This window comes from Clupea harengus, chromosome 12 (assembly GCF_900700415.2).
Source record: "Clupea harengus chromosome 12, Ch_v2.0.2, whole genome shotgun sequence".
In the NCBI taxonomy this organism is placed as follows: Eukaryota; Metazoa; Chordata; class Actinopteri; order Clupeiformes; family Clupeidae; genus Clupea; species Clupea harengus.
Genome location: NC_045163.1, coordinates 2,143,919 through 2,161,512, shown reverse-complemented (window position 1 = coordinate 2,161,512; position 17,594 = coordinate 2,143,919). Strand labels below are relative to the sequence as shown.

Below are 17,594 nucleotides of genomic sequence, written 5' to 3'. Positions count from 1 at the left end.
TGCTAAGCTAGCAGAGCAGGTGCGCCCTACACTCATATGAGAACTAAACATCAGAGCATGTGCGCCCTACACTCGTATGAGAACAAAACATCTAGGAATGCAAATGAAATTAACTCTCTGTCTCACCCAGTCCAATACTAATGATGTAGGCCGTGACTGTAGAGACCCTGAAAAAGGCTGAAGTATACTAAGTATAGCGCTGATGAAGACACACAAGACAGGCCTGTTATCACTACGGCTGTGGTATGACAGAACTGCCTCAGAACACGAATCAACACAAAGACTACCAAAGAACTTTAGCATGGGCTAGGAGTGTGGGGAGCACATGGAGATTCACATTAGCCTAGCAACATTAGCCATTTTCATAGTGACTGAGGTTTCTCCAGTTCAACATGACCTCTAGTGGACTTCCTCAGGAAGAGTCTAGCCACAAATGCCATCTCCTCCTCTGCTTTGGACCTGTGAAACTGACTGATTGTCCTTGCACAGTGTGCAGACCGGACCTGTGCAGGTGCTGAGTGTCTAACATTCTGTGGACCTTAGCAGCAGTGAGAAGATGGAGCGCTACAAGTACAAAAGAAGTCAATTCAACACATGACCAATACCAGATGATGATGAAAAAATGTAAAAAAAAACTCTATAAAAGATCTACTCAACATCCATACAAACACATATTTAAAATGTACAAAATGTTTTTTAAGATATTTAAATACATAAATCTGTTTTCTTTTTAAATATATTACATATTTTTAAAACACACAAAGGAATTTTTGTGTGTGATATATCTATACATTTGTCATATACATTTATGTGTACATCTCTGGGGGTAGTGGGAGAAGGGCAAAGAACATCCACTTTTTGTCGTTTCGAGTTCAAAGGTCGGCAGAGGGCCTTGGCTAGGGATGGACAGGTAGGAGTACGTCCAGTCACTTTTCTGCTGCCCCTAGCCTCTTGGAACGGATAAAGGCCATACCATGTGTTCTCATGTGCGTTTTCAGGGCACCCTCTGTCTCAAAAGTCCTCCTGCACACTTTACAAGACGTACCGGACGCCCCCGCCGCGGCCTCTGGGGCCTCCTGCTGGCCCGGGGTGGATCTGCGGCGACCCAGACCTGCTGGCTCCTTGAGCTTGTGCACGATGAAGAGGTGGCGGGCCATGGAGGGGTGCGAGGTGTAGCAGAGGCCACACTCGCGGCACTGGAAGGACGAGCCGTCGGAGCGGTGCTGGGGGATGTGCTCGTGGAAGCTCACCAAGTCCTCCGTGCTGAAGTTGCACACGCCGCAGCGGTGCACCTTGCACACGCTCACTTTCAGCTTCTTCAGCGGCTGTCCTCCTGAGCCTTCCCTGCAGGCCCGCCCCTCCCCCTCCTCCCCCCGGCCTCCAGCTTTCTCCCCCGGCGGCGGCTTGGCCTCTTCTGCAGGCTGCTGCTTGCGTTTAGGGCTGGGCACCTGGGAGGAAACATACAGTACAGCTCACATTTTGTTCCACATTAAAAGTTGTACAATTTGCACTTGACCAACTGTAGTGCAATTAATGTGAATTGTGATATTTGTAGTAGTGCTGTCAGTTTAACGCGTTATTAACGGCGTTAACGCAAACCCATTTTAACGCCGGTAATTTTTTTATCGCAAGATTAACGCGATTTATTTTTAATTTATTTTTTTATTTTTTTTAGATTTACATTCTTTTTGGCCTCGCAAACTGTGTAGTAGGCTAACGTTACGGTTTGAGTGAATGGTGAGCGCGATACGGCGAAATGGATGATAAAAAGCTTCTGAATGGAAAGTTTACTTTTAAAAGTTAGTAGTAGGCTTACCTTTTATTGGTAACCTAACTGTTACGGTTCATTGTTTCTGAAATAAGAGGCCTGACTGCTATGTTCCCAGCAAACTTGAAAAAAATTAAATATTAAGCCATGGTTTAACTGCACTATAGGCTGAGTCCTTGTTTACCTGAAATGTGCACTTTATAATTTTATTTTGTACCGCCCTGTTTGGCAATGTTGGTTTTCAATAAAATAAAACATTTGCATAAAGCAAGCCAATCCACTTTTCCATGTTGATAAGGGCATTAAAATTTAAATAAAAAGATGGAAAAAATAAATAAACGAAGGGACATTTAGAATAGATAAAAATGTGCGATTAATCGCGATTAATTTTGAGTTAACCAAGACATAAATGCGATTAAATATTTGTATAGTTTGACAGCACTAATTTGTAGTCATCAGAATCAGCATTCTTACAGAATTTCTTGAAGGAAAATTGTCCACTTATAAGAAATGTAAAAGGTAAAGAACAACAGGGTAACATCTACACAGTTGTCGTTCATTGGTTGGAGGGTGTACCTGGGACAGGCGCTTGTCTGCTTTGACCTCGGCGGTCGTGACCTCTCCCGCTGGCTTCCCCTCCTCGTGTTTGACGTTGTGCACGAGCTGAATGTGCTTCTCCAGCATCAGCCGTTTGGTGAAAGTGCGGCTGGCCTCTGGGCAATGCCTACACACACCAGAGAAAAATGTCCGTTGAGTCATTCTGTAAGTGATGTGTTTGGACCTCGTGCCTAACAGTAAAACACCTGCCGCCTCTGACGCAGCCAAACAGACATAAGACTTCTGAGAGACATCCACCAAGAGGTCGAGTTGGAAGCACTCACGGGCAGGAGTAGACCTTGCGGAGGCCTTTGTGTTTGATGCGGTTGTGTCGGCATAGGCTGTGGGAGGAGCTGAAGGACTTATCACACAGCCTGCATGGATGTTTCTTTAGTTGCTGCAAGTCCATGGAGACAGGAGAGGGCGAAAAGAAGGATTAAAAAAACAGAGACAAAATTGTGATTTCCCCCCCCCAACCATTCACATACTTTTCATGGGTACTATCTCACAGTTTTCTTTGAACCTTATTTAAAAACACGCGAGAATCCTGACTTGAGCGCTCCTACCTTGCCGTGTTCCTTCTTCATGTGAGTGATGTAGATCTCTCTCTGGGTGAAGAGCTGAGCGCAGTCATGACAGGTCCAGCCAGGGTTTGGAGGCTTCTTTAAGCTTTCTGTGCCATTGCTGGTCTTTTTCAGTGGAGACACAGGCTTCTTCTCTCCCCTCTCCAGGCCATTGAGGGAGCCCAGGTCCCTGTGGTTAGCATTGGGGCCCATGGAGTTCGTAGCCTTGGTACTCAGCGGTAGGTTGATCCCCAGGTTCGGAGGCCCCTCGATGGTCTTTAAAGTGCCATGTACGGACTGCAGGAATGAAAACAGGAAATCCCACAGACAGTCACAACAGATCAAAGGCTTTAAGTTTAGGCTTAAAGCATTCAGTCAATTTAAATAGACACTTAGAAAAAAACAGTTTAGGCAGCCAAAGGTTGTTGTTTTATGTTTACAGTGTACTGCACTGAAGCTACATTAGGCAACAAGTGGGCTTTGCTAAACATGCCAGTCATTACTGCCATCAAATAAATAAGGTTTTTGTCTAGCTGTGATTGACGCTGCAGTTCTTTTTAGCTTTATGTATGAAGAGGCTTAGTTAGAGCTCACACCTTTATGTGGTCCACCATGAGCTGCTTCTGGGCGTAGTGCATTGAGCAGTCGGGGCACTTAAAGACAGACACCCTCTGGCTGGCTATGTGCTGGTCGAAGTGGGTGTACAGGAGGGTCTGCTGGGTGAAGACGGTGTCACACATGGAGCATTTGTAGATTAACCTGTGGGGATTAGAGATTGACATCAGGTTGAGCCAGTGTTGGCCACCATCTTGGCTGTCTGACCACACAAACACAGAAACAACACCATATCACTGGATATCACTTCATATCACTAGCAAGACTAAAAGACCAACTACTCTTAACATTCGTTCCAAGATAATAGCGATGTCACCAATGTGGAGATGAAAATGAAGAACACACATTGGACAGTGTGGCCAAACATAACAGAAGGGTTGTGTTTACTAATTCTACCCCTCATCATAAAGCCACTCTTTCATCAACACCACAGACATACTGTATGTCTGATCATTTCTTAATAAAGAGCAAATTAAATGAATCCTCTGGGAGCCATCTGACCTGACTACACACAGTAGGTACATACTACACACAGTAAGCACATACTATTCCATTATATAAGTACGATGTATCAGTATTCTCTTACACGGTTGATGCCAATGCAGGAGTTATTCAAATACTAATTGTTGCCTTTGAATTCATTCCAATAACACACAAACTACAACAATGAAAGTTTTCCAGAAGCACACCGTTCTTTCAACACATGTATTTCAGAGAGGTTGTTGGTGACAGGTCGGCGGCAGCTGGGGGTTTGATTAGGGGGTGCTGATGGAGGAGAGGTGGAGGTGGAGGCAGCAGAAGGTCAACGGGGGGAAATGAGTTGAGCTCAAAGCTCTTAAGTCCACCACAGCTCCAAACACCAGGTGAGGAGGCTCCCGAGACAGATCAATTGGATTCAGCTATCAGGTAGCACTACGCCGCGCAGCTCAAAGTCTGAACTTAAGAGCTCTCGAAGGATCTGTTCATTAAAAACCTGTGTACTGCAGGTAGACATGAATGAAATCGCCAGATACAGACCACCAGCATTTCCAGTGGCAAAAATGTGTTACAGCATCTTAATCCAATGGCCTAAAATCAGCATGTGTAGTGTGGAATACACATAAAGAAGACATTTGTCATTTCCTTTACCTGTGACAACACCATAGATGAATACCAGTGTATTCTTAATTTTGTCTGCCTTATCCAAAAGAGTTTTTTTTCCAGAACTTCCAAAAAATGAAAAAGAAAGGATGCCTTGCATTTTGGACTTAAATACAACTGTATACACTGTGGCAACAACATTGAAACCTGAGGTATTCCAGGAACCTGTAAACTTTAACCTTAACTGGCGTTAACAGACCTCAAGACCACATATCCCAAGTGATTGATTTCAGAACAGTCCAAGAAGGTTTGTAATGATTTCCTACTAGATTGCTTACAAATAAACCATGTTCACAATAAAGTTAAAAGCCCAGCATCAACATAAAACTGGTAAGCAATGTATAACACTACTCCATGAATGAATAATTGAATTCTGTTAAAAAAGGATTTTTTTTTTTTTAAAAAGGAGGAGGTTTATATAATTCAGTTATCTGTTAGCCTCTTGGAAAATCAGTAACCTCGAATTAGTATACGTGGATAAGTCACCAACCCTTCTGGAAACACACCCAACCCCACCCCAAAGTGTTTGGGGAGGCACTTACTTGGGCTCTCCAATTTTCACCCCTGGGTGTTGGGTGTAGGCATGGGAGTGAGTGCCTGGTGCAGATTTGAAGGCCATGGGGCAGATGGGGCATTTATAGAAGATTTCACAATGAGAGCCCTGAATGTGAGATTTCAGGGCAGATATATCCGCAAAGATAACACTGCAATGAACACATCTGAAGACACACACACACACACACACACACACACACACACACACACACAGAGAGACAGAGAAAAAAAGTGTGATTTTAAAAGTTAACCAAAGAGACAGCATTCACAATTTCACAACTCACAATGCATTAACATTTGACATCATAATCATAACAACTGATACGTTTACACAGGCAGTCTGGTCATAAAATATTGGTAGTTATTCTGTCAGTTCTGATCATTTTCTTCAGACTGCCTCACACGACTCCTGACCTCTCACGAGACACTTCATCTGACATCTCACAAGATGCATTATGGGGTACAGCCCATAACTAGCTAAACCAATCAGGGTTTCATGGGAATGTACTTATATTGGCTATTCAATCAGCAATAAGGAGTTCTGTTCCAAAACTGGAACACCCTGCAAAAAATGGAAGAACAGCTTTCACAGCATGACATTGCCAGCTACACTGCCAAAAGACACCAGTTAATGTGTTGGCAAGCTTCTATCAGTGTCAACTGGGCTGTTGTTGGTGTTTGCAAGGTTTTTGCATGCCTTTTAGGTAGTTCGCTTGCTAGTTTTGGAATAGAACTCATTATTTAGCATAAACGGAGTGGATATGTGGTTTGATAAACCATGACTTTAGACAACCCCTGCAAAACTAGTCTCAGTGAAATCAATTATCTGGAAACCACCAACTTCAGATCAGAACACCTAAAATCATCAGACAGTTTGATTGTTGTTATCATACTAAACAACATTTATTCTATGGTGGTCTACCAAAAGTGTAACATAAAATGTATAAAAACAGATCACCTCAAGATTCTGCCACTGTAAATGTGCCAGGATTTATGGTCACTAGTATAAAGAAAGCACTTATAAACACTTCACAACCACCCAAATTTGAAACTGACCGGTAGCCAACTCTGCGGGTGTAGTGAAGGCAGTTCTTGGTGACATGGGACTGGAAGTGCACCGAACGACAGATGGCTCCACACTCGGGGCAGATGTATGGGGACTTGTGCTGGTGGATGCGCTGGTGAGATGCAAAACTGCAGTGGTTGGGCAGCAGCATTTGACAGATGGTGCAGGTCTTCTGATTAGTCAAAAGAGAAAATGGGACTGTTAGTCTCAGTGAGTGGCCCTTGAGTGGCGACAGCGGTACAGGAGGTAAAGAAGTCGTTTAGTAATCAGAAGGTTGCTAGTTCGATTCCCTGTCGAAGCGTCCTTGAGCAAGACACTGAACCCCTAATTGCTCCTGATGTGCAGTGTGCCATCAGTGTAAATGTAAAATGTATATACATTGTAAGTCGCTTTGGATAAAAGCGTCTGCTAAATGTAATGTAAATCCAGTGAGAGTATTATTGCTTTATACATTAGACAGCATACTGTGTGATAAATATATAATATATACTACTTAAATACACAGGGTATACAACAGTAAAACATACTGTATATTTGATTAAAACTATATTCAATCTAATTTAAAATGTTTCAAATCCCAAACCACTTGATTTGCACTCATAGACACATAAATCCAAACACAAACCTGAGCGCTTGACTCCGATCCCTGTTGGTAGTGCATGGCCAGTGCTGACTCCTCCTGAAACATCTCACTACACTCCAGACATTTGAGGTTGTGTCTGCAAAGTCTGGAAGCATCCTCATCCAGGGGCATGGCCGCCACTAGTGGTGCGGAGGCGGGGGCAGATATTACGGTGGACAGGGTAGACTTCCCCTGGGAGCTGCCCACAGAGGAGCTGAGGGCCCCTGCTGAGACATTGGTGGAGGACAGAGAAGGAGAAGAGGAGGGCAACAGTGAGGATGAGATCATCTGATCTGCAGGGATGGGCTTCAGGATGAGGTGAGAGCACTGCATCACCACACCCTTGTCCTTGTGACCCCGGGCGTGGGACAGCAGACTGCACTTGTTGTAAAAAACCAAGTTCCTGTTGCAGTGGTTGCAGGTGACCTCGATGCGTACACTGCGCCGGTCGTAGTGTTGGGTCAGGCTCTTCTCCAGGGCAAAGGAGTCGCCACACTCGAGGCACTTGTAGCCCCGTGACGGGATAGATATACAGGCAGCTGAGGGAGGGCTGAGGTTGGGAACATACACTGGTACTGGGTTGATGCTACTAAGCACTTTGTTGAATGCTTCCACAACTGAACTCTGAGAGCTGGCCAGCACCTGCACCCGAGACACCTTCTTTGGGGCCTGGCTAAGCACGATGGCCTGTTTGATGGGCTGCTGGGCCTTGGAGAGGACTTGGTGAAGCTCAGATGGGGTGGCAGAGGCCTGTGGAAGCAGGTTGAGGTTGGTGAGGTGGAGTGTCTTTGGCACAAGTTTGGCATTTGCCAAACTGGAAGCAGGCACCATCACCGTCTGCTGCTGGATTGCATTGGCAGCTTTCAAGATGGCACTGCTGGCACTCTGCATTGAAGCAGCAGGGATGACAGTGGCCTTCACCGTGGTGTTGTTAGCCAACTTCAGGTTGATCACCTGAGAGCCAACTGTTTTGACCGCTGACACTGGCAGGAAAGCTGTGGCCACAGGTTTGATGGTCATCTGCTTGGTGACCTCCATGGTTGAGCCGCCTGTAGTTGCCACAACTGTGGTAGGTAATGCCGCGCGAGTTGGAGATGAAAACACTGCACCGGAAATTGGAGAGGACAGACTGGAAACAACAATCGAGTCTGTTACTTTCTTCAAGCCCTCAGGGTCAAACTCTGGCAGCACTCGGGTGACTGTTCTCTTGATCTGGCCTGATGATGTCTTGATGGTTTTGATTCTGACCTTTGGGATGACGGGAATGGACCCTGCTGGGGATGATGGGGACCCTTTACTACTGCCCTCACTCGTGATGCTGCAAGGACTTTCGGGCTGTTGGGAGAGCATTTTCCGGGCTACCTCTAGGGCCGACTCCTGCTCCAGGGGCTTCTCTGGGGTTTTGGGACTCTCCTTGCTTTCCTTGGTGGAATCTGGTAGGGCGGTAGGGAACTCTGAAACAGGAGAATCTGAGGAGGCTTTCTTTGCACTGAGAGCTGCGATTGCTGCAATGCAGGACGAGAGCTTAGCTGACGATTTGGCTTTGGCTTGAGAGAGATTGCACACACTCAAAGCTATAGGTTCTGATGTTTCTTTAACCTCAAAGGGCTTCGGACCAACCTCCTTCAACTGTTCCTCTGATTTTCTTGGTTTGGAAGGGGTCTGAGGGTGTGAGGCCAAGGAACTGTTACTACTGTTGCCATTTTTAAGTTTTGAATTTACAAAGTTTACATTAGAGCCTGGTTTTGAAACACCATCTCCAATCAGTCCAGTTAAGGGGTTTGGCCTAAAGCATGGAAGGTTATTCTGTCTGTCTGCTGGGTCATCCACCTCAATTTTATCATCATCATCAAACTCCTCGGCACTGGAGATGGGGCTGAACTGGTTGAAAGAGGAGTCGTTGGCCAGAGGTCCATGGCTGTCTGTCTTCAAAGGCTTCCCACCATCTTTGCTGTAACGGTCACTGGAGCACAGGCCCAGGAAACCATTTTGCAAACCATTGCCAACTGTAGGATGCACATCTTTGTCTGACAGTGGGTGCTCACTGGGGTCAATACTTCGGACATTTTTGACAATAACACTGACAGAAGGGGCAGACGGAATCTGGTTATCATCGTCATGGTGAACGTGGTGCTTCAGCTGTCCCTCGTGGTCATCGTGTCCTGATTCAATGGCTGCCTTTGGGTCAACCATGTCAGGGATATCAAAGGCCGCAAGCAGGTCGTCAAAGTCTGGGGTTTTCATATCGCCCATGATCTTCACACAATGCTGTGAAAAGCCTGTGGAGAAATACGAAGTGAAACAACTTTAAAGGCAATGATTGTATTTGCTTAATAGTGAAAATTGATGGTCCAATTTAACACTTTTTATCATCAATTTACATCAAATTTACGCCAATTTTACTGGATGTACTGTGTTGATACTCCTTTCCTTGTGTTTCACTTGTAAAGCATTATTTACAATTAAAGAATGTATCATTGTATTCATCATCATATTGAATGTAATTGTAGTCCCAAGTAAATTGGTCTTCACCCAACACCCTGTCTAGAGTGAGCAAGAACACACTGTCTAGAGTGAACACCCTGTCTAGAGTGAACACCCTGTCTAGAATGAACACCCTGTCTAGAATGAACACCCTGTCTAGAGTGAACACCCTGTCTAGAGTGAACACACTGTCTGGAGTGAACACCCTGTCTAGAGTGAACACCCTGTCTAGAGTGAACACACTGTCTGGAGTGAACACCCTGTCTAGAGTGAAGACACTGTCTAGAGTGAACACCCTGTCTAGAGTGAACACCCTGTCTAGAGTGAACACACTGTCTGGAGTGAACACCCTGTCTAGAGTGAACACCCTGTCTAGAGTGAACACACTGTATAGAGTGAGCAAGAACACCCTGTCTAGAGTGAACACCCTGTCTAGAGTGAACACACTGTCTAGAGTGAACACCCTGTATAGAGTGAGAAAGAACACCCTGTATAGAGTGAGCAAGAACACCCTGTCTAGAGTGAACACCCTGTCTAGAGTGAACACCCTGTCTAGAGTGAGCAAGAACACCCTGTCTAGAGTGAACAAGAGCACCCTGCACCCTGTCTAGAGTGAACAAGAGCACCCTGTCTAGAGTGAACAAGAGCACCCTGCACCCTGTCTAGAGTGAGCAAGAGCACCCTGTCTAGAGTGAACAAGAGCACCCTGTCTAGAGTGAACAAGAGCACCCTGCACCCTGTCTAGAGTGAGCAAGAGCACCCTGTCTAGAGTGAACAAGAACACCCTGTCTAGAGTGAACACCCTGTCTAGAGTGAGCAAGAACACCCTGTCTAGAGTGAACACCCTGTCTAGAGTGAACAAGAGCACCCTGCACCCTGTATCATTCCACTCATCCCTCACCGTGTCCTTCTCACTGAGGAGCACTCGGTAACCTTACAGTGTCATACATCTGGAATGGGTGGAGGAAATATGCTGGGCCAAACTAGAATTCATAATATAGTGGCACAGAAATTAGAAGTTTTATGAGACATTCAAGCATGCTCTGTCTCATTCCAAATAGTAAAGGATGTATTATATATATTATTATATAAAAAATACTTTATTATAAAAGGTTTTATTATAGCAGCATGGTTCATTATACTTAGTAAAGGCATTACACCCCCCACCCAAATCCTCAGTTCAGAATGTTAAAGAGCATACTGCTAAACTGTAACACTCCATCTGGGTCATCCATGACTTCCTATATTATTATATCACTAGATCATTATAAAAGATTATCACATTCAAAAGAGTCACGAACCTTTGACATGACCATCCAAAAACCATTAAGAGAAACTGTCTCTGAATTTCTTAATACTTCAAATCCAAACTATCCCTTCTGTCCTTGTGGAAAATATATGCCCACCTGGGAAACAATTAGTTAATTTGGTATCATAGGAGTATCATTTGGATTTCACTGGCAACCATTTGACTGTTTGACTGCTTAAATAATCTCATACTAATGTCTCTTTCAGGAATGTGACTTTCAATGAACTCTTGTTAATATAGGGACAAAGATACAGGAACTACCTACGGTGGTAGATACAGTTATTAACTATGAAAAGACATTTCATTTTAACATTTTGTGTGATACTAAATTGCATTAAGCACTCTGCATATTGCACTCTGGGGTGAAGTGCTGGTGCGAAATACTCATACGATGCATAGTTCCATCCATTTGTTGTTACAGACCTACTGTCTTCTTAATCTAAATCTAAACACTGAATTATTATTATTGGCACTTTAGAAAATCATCACTATGCAACTCCTGACTTTAAATCTACATGGCTGTGTGTTTCCAATAATAGTCAGATACCTTTGAATATGATGCACAAAGAAGCACCATTTCAAAACAAACTCACTAGTTCTCATCTCTTGTTCCTATTCAATGTAGCTACTTAGCATTCAATACTAAACCTACTGTCTGACAAGAAGAACAACCATGTCAAGGCAAGAGCATGTCTAAATAGCTACAATCTTTCAAGCCCCTCTAAATATTTACTTAAGGAAAACCCATTAATGTACAGTCATACTTCATTTATAGCCATCATATAGCACACCTACTCCTGAAAGAGCATTTCTAAAGCTAATGTCAAATAATATAAGGATATTATATTAACTTGTGTCACATTCTGTCTGCACACAGATACACACACAAATGAAGCAGCTTGGTATCCACATGCAGTACCTGAGTGTTCTTACATGCTTGACCAAATCACCAATGTCTCTGGCCGTCATGGTACAAATAAAAATGTGCTGCTTGAAATCAAGTCAATACAAGCTTCATCATTTTAATTTCATTGCTGATGAATGATATAGGAAAAGTAAATGTTTGAATGAACAGATCTTTCTGACTAATCACGTCAGTCAACAATGCAGCACCGGTTGCCCTGTTCCTCACACCGGGGAAGAAAAAACTGATCACACAAAGGCACACAAAAAGAGTTCAAACACAAATGAGCTTATAGGATATGACGGAATAACAACAGTGTCCTTTTACTGGGATACACAACCCTAAGTGTCAATGATAATGCTTGGGTTCTGAATAGCCAACACAAATGACAGAATGACTCGCCAGATCTCCCACGTCAGATGCCATTTCATTTCCATGAGCGGTCTAACAAATAACCTTCTGGATCATGCTAAATGAACAAGTGCCATTTAGTGAGCTGAAATACCAGCCACTACCAGAGACTTCAGATGAATGGGTGTTTATAAGGGCAGTTCACGGGGGTGTTTATGTATGGAAAAGATGTGATGCATACGACAGACATGAGTGTGCATTCACTGCACAGCGCAAAGCTTCTGCAGGGAGACAAAAGACCGAGGAATGGGGGTTGGGATGGGGGTGGGTGGGCTCAGAGTTGCTAGCTGGGTTAGCAGCGGCAGCCACAGCTGCTGCTTTATTAAAATGGATGGGTGCACTGCGGCCAGAATCCATTCCCTCCTCTCACATCTGCACGATCCACAAATATGGGCCAGCTCGGGCTGTTAGATCATGGTGAGGGGTACACAAAGCATTGAAGAGAAAAAAAAAGGTGAACATGATGAAGAAAATGAGAATAACAAACACAAAGTATGAATGTATTGGCAGAGCTGAGGCCTAGCATAAAGAGAAATAGACAATAGACATATCAGGCATTATCCAGCTCAATGCTACATTACCCAGTATATGCAATCCACCCTTCATCTCTGGATGTTCCCTTAGTTAAGCCCCTTTGAAAGGACAAACTCTTTTTCAGCCATAATATACAAGAATTAATAATGCACATAAAGCCGGAAGAGCACATCCTCACACGCACACAAACAAACGCTATGGAGAAACATGCAAGTCAGCCACTCCTCACCCTTGCTGCTGCAGCAGCCACGGCAGAGGAGCGAGACAAAGAGGAGCTGTCTTCCTCTCCCACAGCAGTCACAACACACACAACCAGAAGCAGAACCTCCGCCACCTCCATCCGCCCTCCTCTCTGTCCTTCAGAGAGAAAAAAAATATCCTCCCCCCCTTCCCCGCCCCCACAGTCAGGCAGGGCCCAAAACAAGGGGGTCTCGTTCCATCCAAAGAGGGGTCGGTGACCTAGGGCATGCCTCTCCCTGGCAGCAGACACCCAGCAGCGCGGGAGGCTGAGAGGAGGCCATTCCCCCGTCCTCCGCTCCTGCTCGCTGCTCTCTCTGCCTGCCTGTCGGACACACACGTGCCCCGGGCAGAGCGCCTCCTCAGCTGCCCTGAGTCCCTGAGATGGCCCGGTTCTCCCTTAAGGCTCCTGGCCTCTTTTGGCTGCCATGGGACAGCCAGCTATCTCACTGTAGCACAGTGACTGCATTGTTCATGAGGCTCCGTCTGCCTGAAACCGGTTTCAGCTGGTTCCGGTCACCCCGCATAAAGGCTCCGCTGCAGAGGAGCTACACAGAGACACAGAAAGAGACACACACACATACATGGCAGCTAGCTTTTCTGTAATCACTACTGAAATCACCTTTCCATAGCAACATGGAGGTATGGTGTGAATGGAGCCAAAACATAACAAATCCACCCTGAACACTCAGGGTTATTGGATGCTGATCTCTAGACATCCATGTTTCAGGAAGTGAGTCGCACATTCTGCACCATGTTGAGTCATAAAAGCCCAGAGGAGCAGGGCAATCGAACGCAGTTAAATTAGGAAATGCTGTACACAAAACAAATCTAAATAAATTCCATGATGAATCACAGGCTGCAGGGACCATTAACTATTATTGGTGTGTTGTTTTTCTATCTCTTGGTCTGTTGCTCTCTCCCCTCTAAATGTGCTGCTGTCATGCTCAAACACACATACACAGAGAGAGAGAGAGAGAGAGAGAGAGAGAGAGAGAGAGAGAGACAGTGGGCAATATACTGTCTGGTCTGTGAAATAAGAGAACAAAAGGCCATGACACAACAAAGACTTCTTGCCCTCCCGTTACAATTCTGTGCCTCCTCCTTCGATTAAACTAACCCATCACAAATGTCTCACAACCAGCAAACATGTCTCTGTTTTTCTCACTGGCTACCACTCTATGCTTGCTCTCCCTTTGCACATTCTAAAAGCTGTGGAGGAAGAGTGGGGGGTTGCATGGAGCTGGGCCTTTGTTTACGTCAGCACTCAGAGGCTGAGGTGCTTATCCAACTGGGGCAGCAACAGCAGAAGAGAGGGAGGCAGAACAGTGAAAACAACACCAGGAAAAGTGCAGAAGGCAAAAGACTGGTTTGGGAAAGAGAGCAAAAGCTACCATCGCTTTCTAGCCACCTCCACAGAGGAACAGCCTAGTTCAAGGCAAACATTGTTAGAATTGAATCAGAGCAAAAAGCTTTCAATTGTTGCTCTGAAAAGTGTTCACAACAAAATACTCAAACCCCATCATCTGAGGTCTGAATGACATTCACAAACAAATAAAAACTACCTGAGTGCCTCCGATAGTCCGTTTTGTGTCAAGTGCATAATGGGGGGGTAATGAGGGGGCTGTTGCTCCTTTTTAAACTCTCTGTTCTAAAACACTGATAGGTCAGGGGCACCCAAAGCACTTTTATCTGATGGAATATTTCCTGACTGAACAAAAACAGAATGTTCACGAAAACCAAGATCTATTGAATACCAAAAATGGTCAAAATAAAGCAACATCTTTATAAGGCAGGTCCTGAGGGCAGAGTCAATGTAGTCATCATCAATAGCCTGGCCTGAGTGATGTTACAGATGTGGGTCACCATTTGATGTGTTACATGTATGCAAGTATCATGATTCAGATGGGTATACAACATTACTTTGATAATAATTTCAACATTAAAAGTCCATGTAAAACACTGTAAAGGTACCTTTATTATTCACACCCAATATACATGGCCTGTAAAATTAGAACAAAAACAAAAAAACAAGAACAAAAAACTAACAAACAATCACATTCCTGATTAAAGGTAAAATGCACCATTTTACAATATTAGCATAGAATTGAGAATTGTTATATATTCATGTCCCATTGGTGTACAACCCAACAGCCATATTAGGGCTCAATAAACGCAGCAGAGGGGTCCATCAGGGGAGTGGTGATGACATCAGTGCCCCCATTACATGAACATCACACCTACACAAACAATATAGTACACCCAGTCATCACATACAGCAGTGTAGTGGGGCAGGACGGAACATCTACAGAAGATATTATGGTAAGGGTTGGACACTGTAAACCACTGACACACAAGGCCTTCTGTCACTACCAGCCACCATGACCAAGGACCAGGCTGAACACACCCTCAGCAGAAACAGCAAACATCAGATTTTTAGAAAGTGACCTACCTTTATTTTAGGGTAAGCAGGGTTGTCTCTCAATTTGTTGGTGCTTTGAGGTAAGGAGCAATTTCCTCGGCAGGGTGGCTCAGGCAAATATCAGAGGCAAGCACAGCCATGATTCATGCACTATGCTCTGCCAGGCTTTTACCAGCAAATTAGTGCCTGCAATGATACATTAGTGTGTGCAGGAAAGGGGATCAAAATGGATACATCTCTTGGCTGTCAAAAAAGCTCTGAAAAAAATGTAAAGATGGATGCACGGCCTGTGAGACGGCAGAATGATTTGCTCTCACTGTCGCCACTAGCAGCAGCAAGACATTGAGTGCTGCCCACCCCCAAGATGTTCAGGTGGTCACGTGATTACATTTGTCGTATTGATTCTGGATGCGGAGTGAAACTAATATCCCATACATTTTATTATTTATTACTTTTGATTGTCAATCACCATACACGTAAAACGTATGTTAAATTCTTAGGCATCCAGAGGGTGTTTTCTTGATTATATAGTCCCTAACGCAGTAGTAGCCCAGTTGCGGTACAGCTGGCTTTGCAGATGCTATCTTCCTTTCCCAGAATTCCTTTCGCTAAAATTTCTCTTCAGTGATTTCTGTATCTAGATTATGGAATATATCGCATAACATCATAGTAACAGACAGACAGTTTATTCTACGCGTTTGATTAGGAATGTACGTAATGTTTCGACTTTTTAAACGGTAAATATGACAAAAACCTTAGATTGTCTATCCCATGAGCCACCGCGGCTCGGTGGTGAACAGCAGCCTTTGGTCATTGCCCAAACGTGTCGTTCTGTCAATATGCCGACTAATTACCGTCGATAAACTCATGCGTCTAAATATCTGGCTCGACAAAACATGGAAGTTTACTATTCGTAAGCGAACAGTAAGCAGAAAATGGTCAGGGGAGAGTACGGGCACACTTACCCAGCAGTCTCCGCGGTCCAGTGTTTGGCTAAGCGACCATCCCTGGCTATACATATCCAACAGCTTGCATTGTTAGAGCTAGCTTGTTACACTCTGCCATGTGATAACCCTAAAATACTAATTTGTATGAAATCAACAGATTTAATTTATTGAGAAATATTGGAGAAGTATAGGGCAACGTTCACATCATGCTCCGGTCACATTGATTCTCATATTTCTCTGAGGACTGACAGGAATTATGTCGATGATGAAAGCCTGATTTGTGGTACTGATTTCCTCATAAGCCTTTGTTCAGAACAGGGGTTTATTCATATTCCACGTACGAAACTTTGGCTGATGAATTCAAATACAAAATAACTAGGTTGCTCTTATGACTTATTTTATTTTTGTACGTGTCAGAACTGGACTTCTCATAGCTCACAGACTTACCATAGCTCTAAGCAGTGATAAGAACAGGCCTGAATTCAAATTTTAGTAGCTTAGTTTACCAGGAAGCTGCTGTTATGTGTATGATCCTCCAATGATCTCTGCAACAATGAATTGGACAGAATTATACTGTACTAAGAAGTTCAATATTTGTCATTAGCCTTGGCAACTGTTTTGCAATCGAATGTGTCACTCAAGAACAGTTTCTTACGTGTAGATCTATCCATAGGCTGGATGTAGCCTACGCAAATAAATGCCAAAGTTTGGATAAAGCAACCATCAAGTGTCTGTTGGTGCTTTGATAGAATTAGATTAATGCTACATAAATATCACTTTCAAGCCTATTGTACTGATAGTCCAGAACAACTACAATGGTAGGCGTCTTTAAATCATGAACTCATTATCATGAAATTATTTGCCCTTTGGTAGTCCAAGACAGAATTTTCATAAACCACCATTTCACCTGTCTCTGAAAGTGGCTTTCAAAGTCCATGAAAATGAACGCTTCTCACTATTATTGCACAATTATATGACAGCAATCATGAGATTCAATAATTCTAAAGATAAAAGTGTAAGAGGTAGGCTAATTGACACTTTCTGTTGAAAGCTGCCAGAATGCCAAAGAGGTCTTCAAATTATATCTCTGCACTCAGGGGGGTATTGTGAATATGACACATCAAGCCATCCATGAGCATCTAGGCTACCTTTCACTGAAGACATGCTGAAATGATTGTAGCATAGACATTTGACTATCCAGCCTGGGCTGCACTCTGCTCCATTTTTATTCTGTCATCATGCCAATCAATTTCGTGTTGGCCAATCTGAAATAAATCATGTCATCAACAGTTAACTGTGGCAGTACCTTCCAGTAGATTCCAGAATTCGGTGCCAGTTAGAATCAACCAAATATATTCAAATATAGGAAGGCCTACGTATACGTATCTGGTAAGACAAAGTCATTGATTTAACTTATGTT

General features: G+C 43.9%; 1 protein-coding gene across 4 annotated transcripts; it reads right to left on the bottom strand.

Annotated features, from left to right (window-relative positions):
• Positions 1 to 723: 723 nt before the first annotated feature.
• znf532 (zinc finger protein 532) lies at positions 724 to 16,862 on the bottom strand. 4 transcript variants are annotated; one of them, XM_031577839.2, is made up of 10 exons: positions 16,193 to 16,862; positions 15,258 to 15,413; positions 6,930 to 9,205; positions 6,295 to 6,476; positions 5,226 to 5,402; positions 3,525 to 3,687; positions 2,932 to 3,225; positions 2,650 to 2,762; positions 2,345 to 2,492; positions 724 to 1,448 (listed from the first exon to the last, which is right to left on the bottom strand). In XM_031577839.2, the coding sequence occupies exons 3-10, from the start codon at positions 9,177 to 9,179 to the stop codon at positions 927 to 929; spliced, it is 3,849 nt and encodes a 1,282-aa protein (XP_031433699.1). In that variant the 5' UTR covers positions 9,180 to 9,205; positions 15,258 to 15,413; positions 16,193 to 16,862; the 3' UTR covers positions 724 to 926. The 4 variants fall into 4 exon arrangements, with proteins under 4 accessions (XP_031433699.1, XP_031433701.1, XP_031433700.1 ...); XM_031577841.2 differs by lacking the exon at positions 15,258 to 15,413; XM_031577840.2 differs by lacking the exons at positions 15,258 to 15,413; positions 16,193 to 16,862 and adding an exon at positions 12,798 to 13,781.
• Between the last annotated feature and the right edge of the window lie 732 nt (positions 16,863 to 17,594).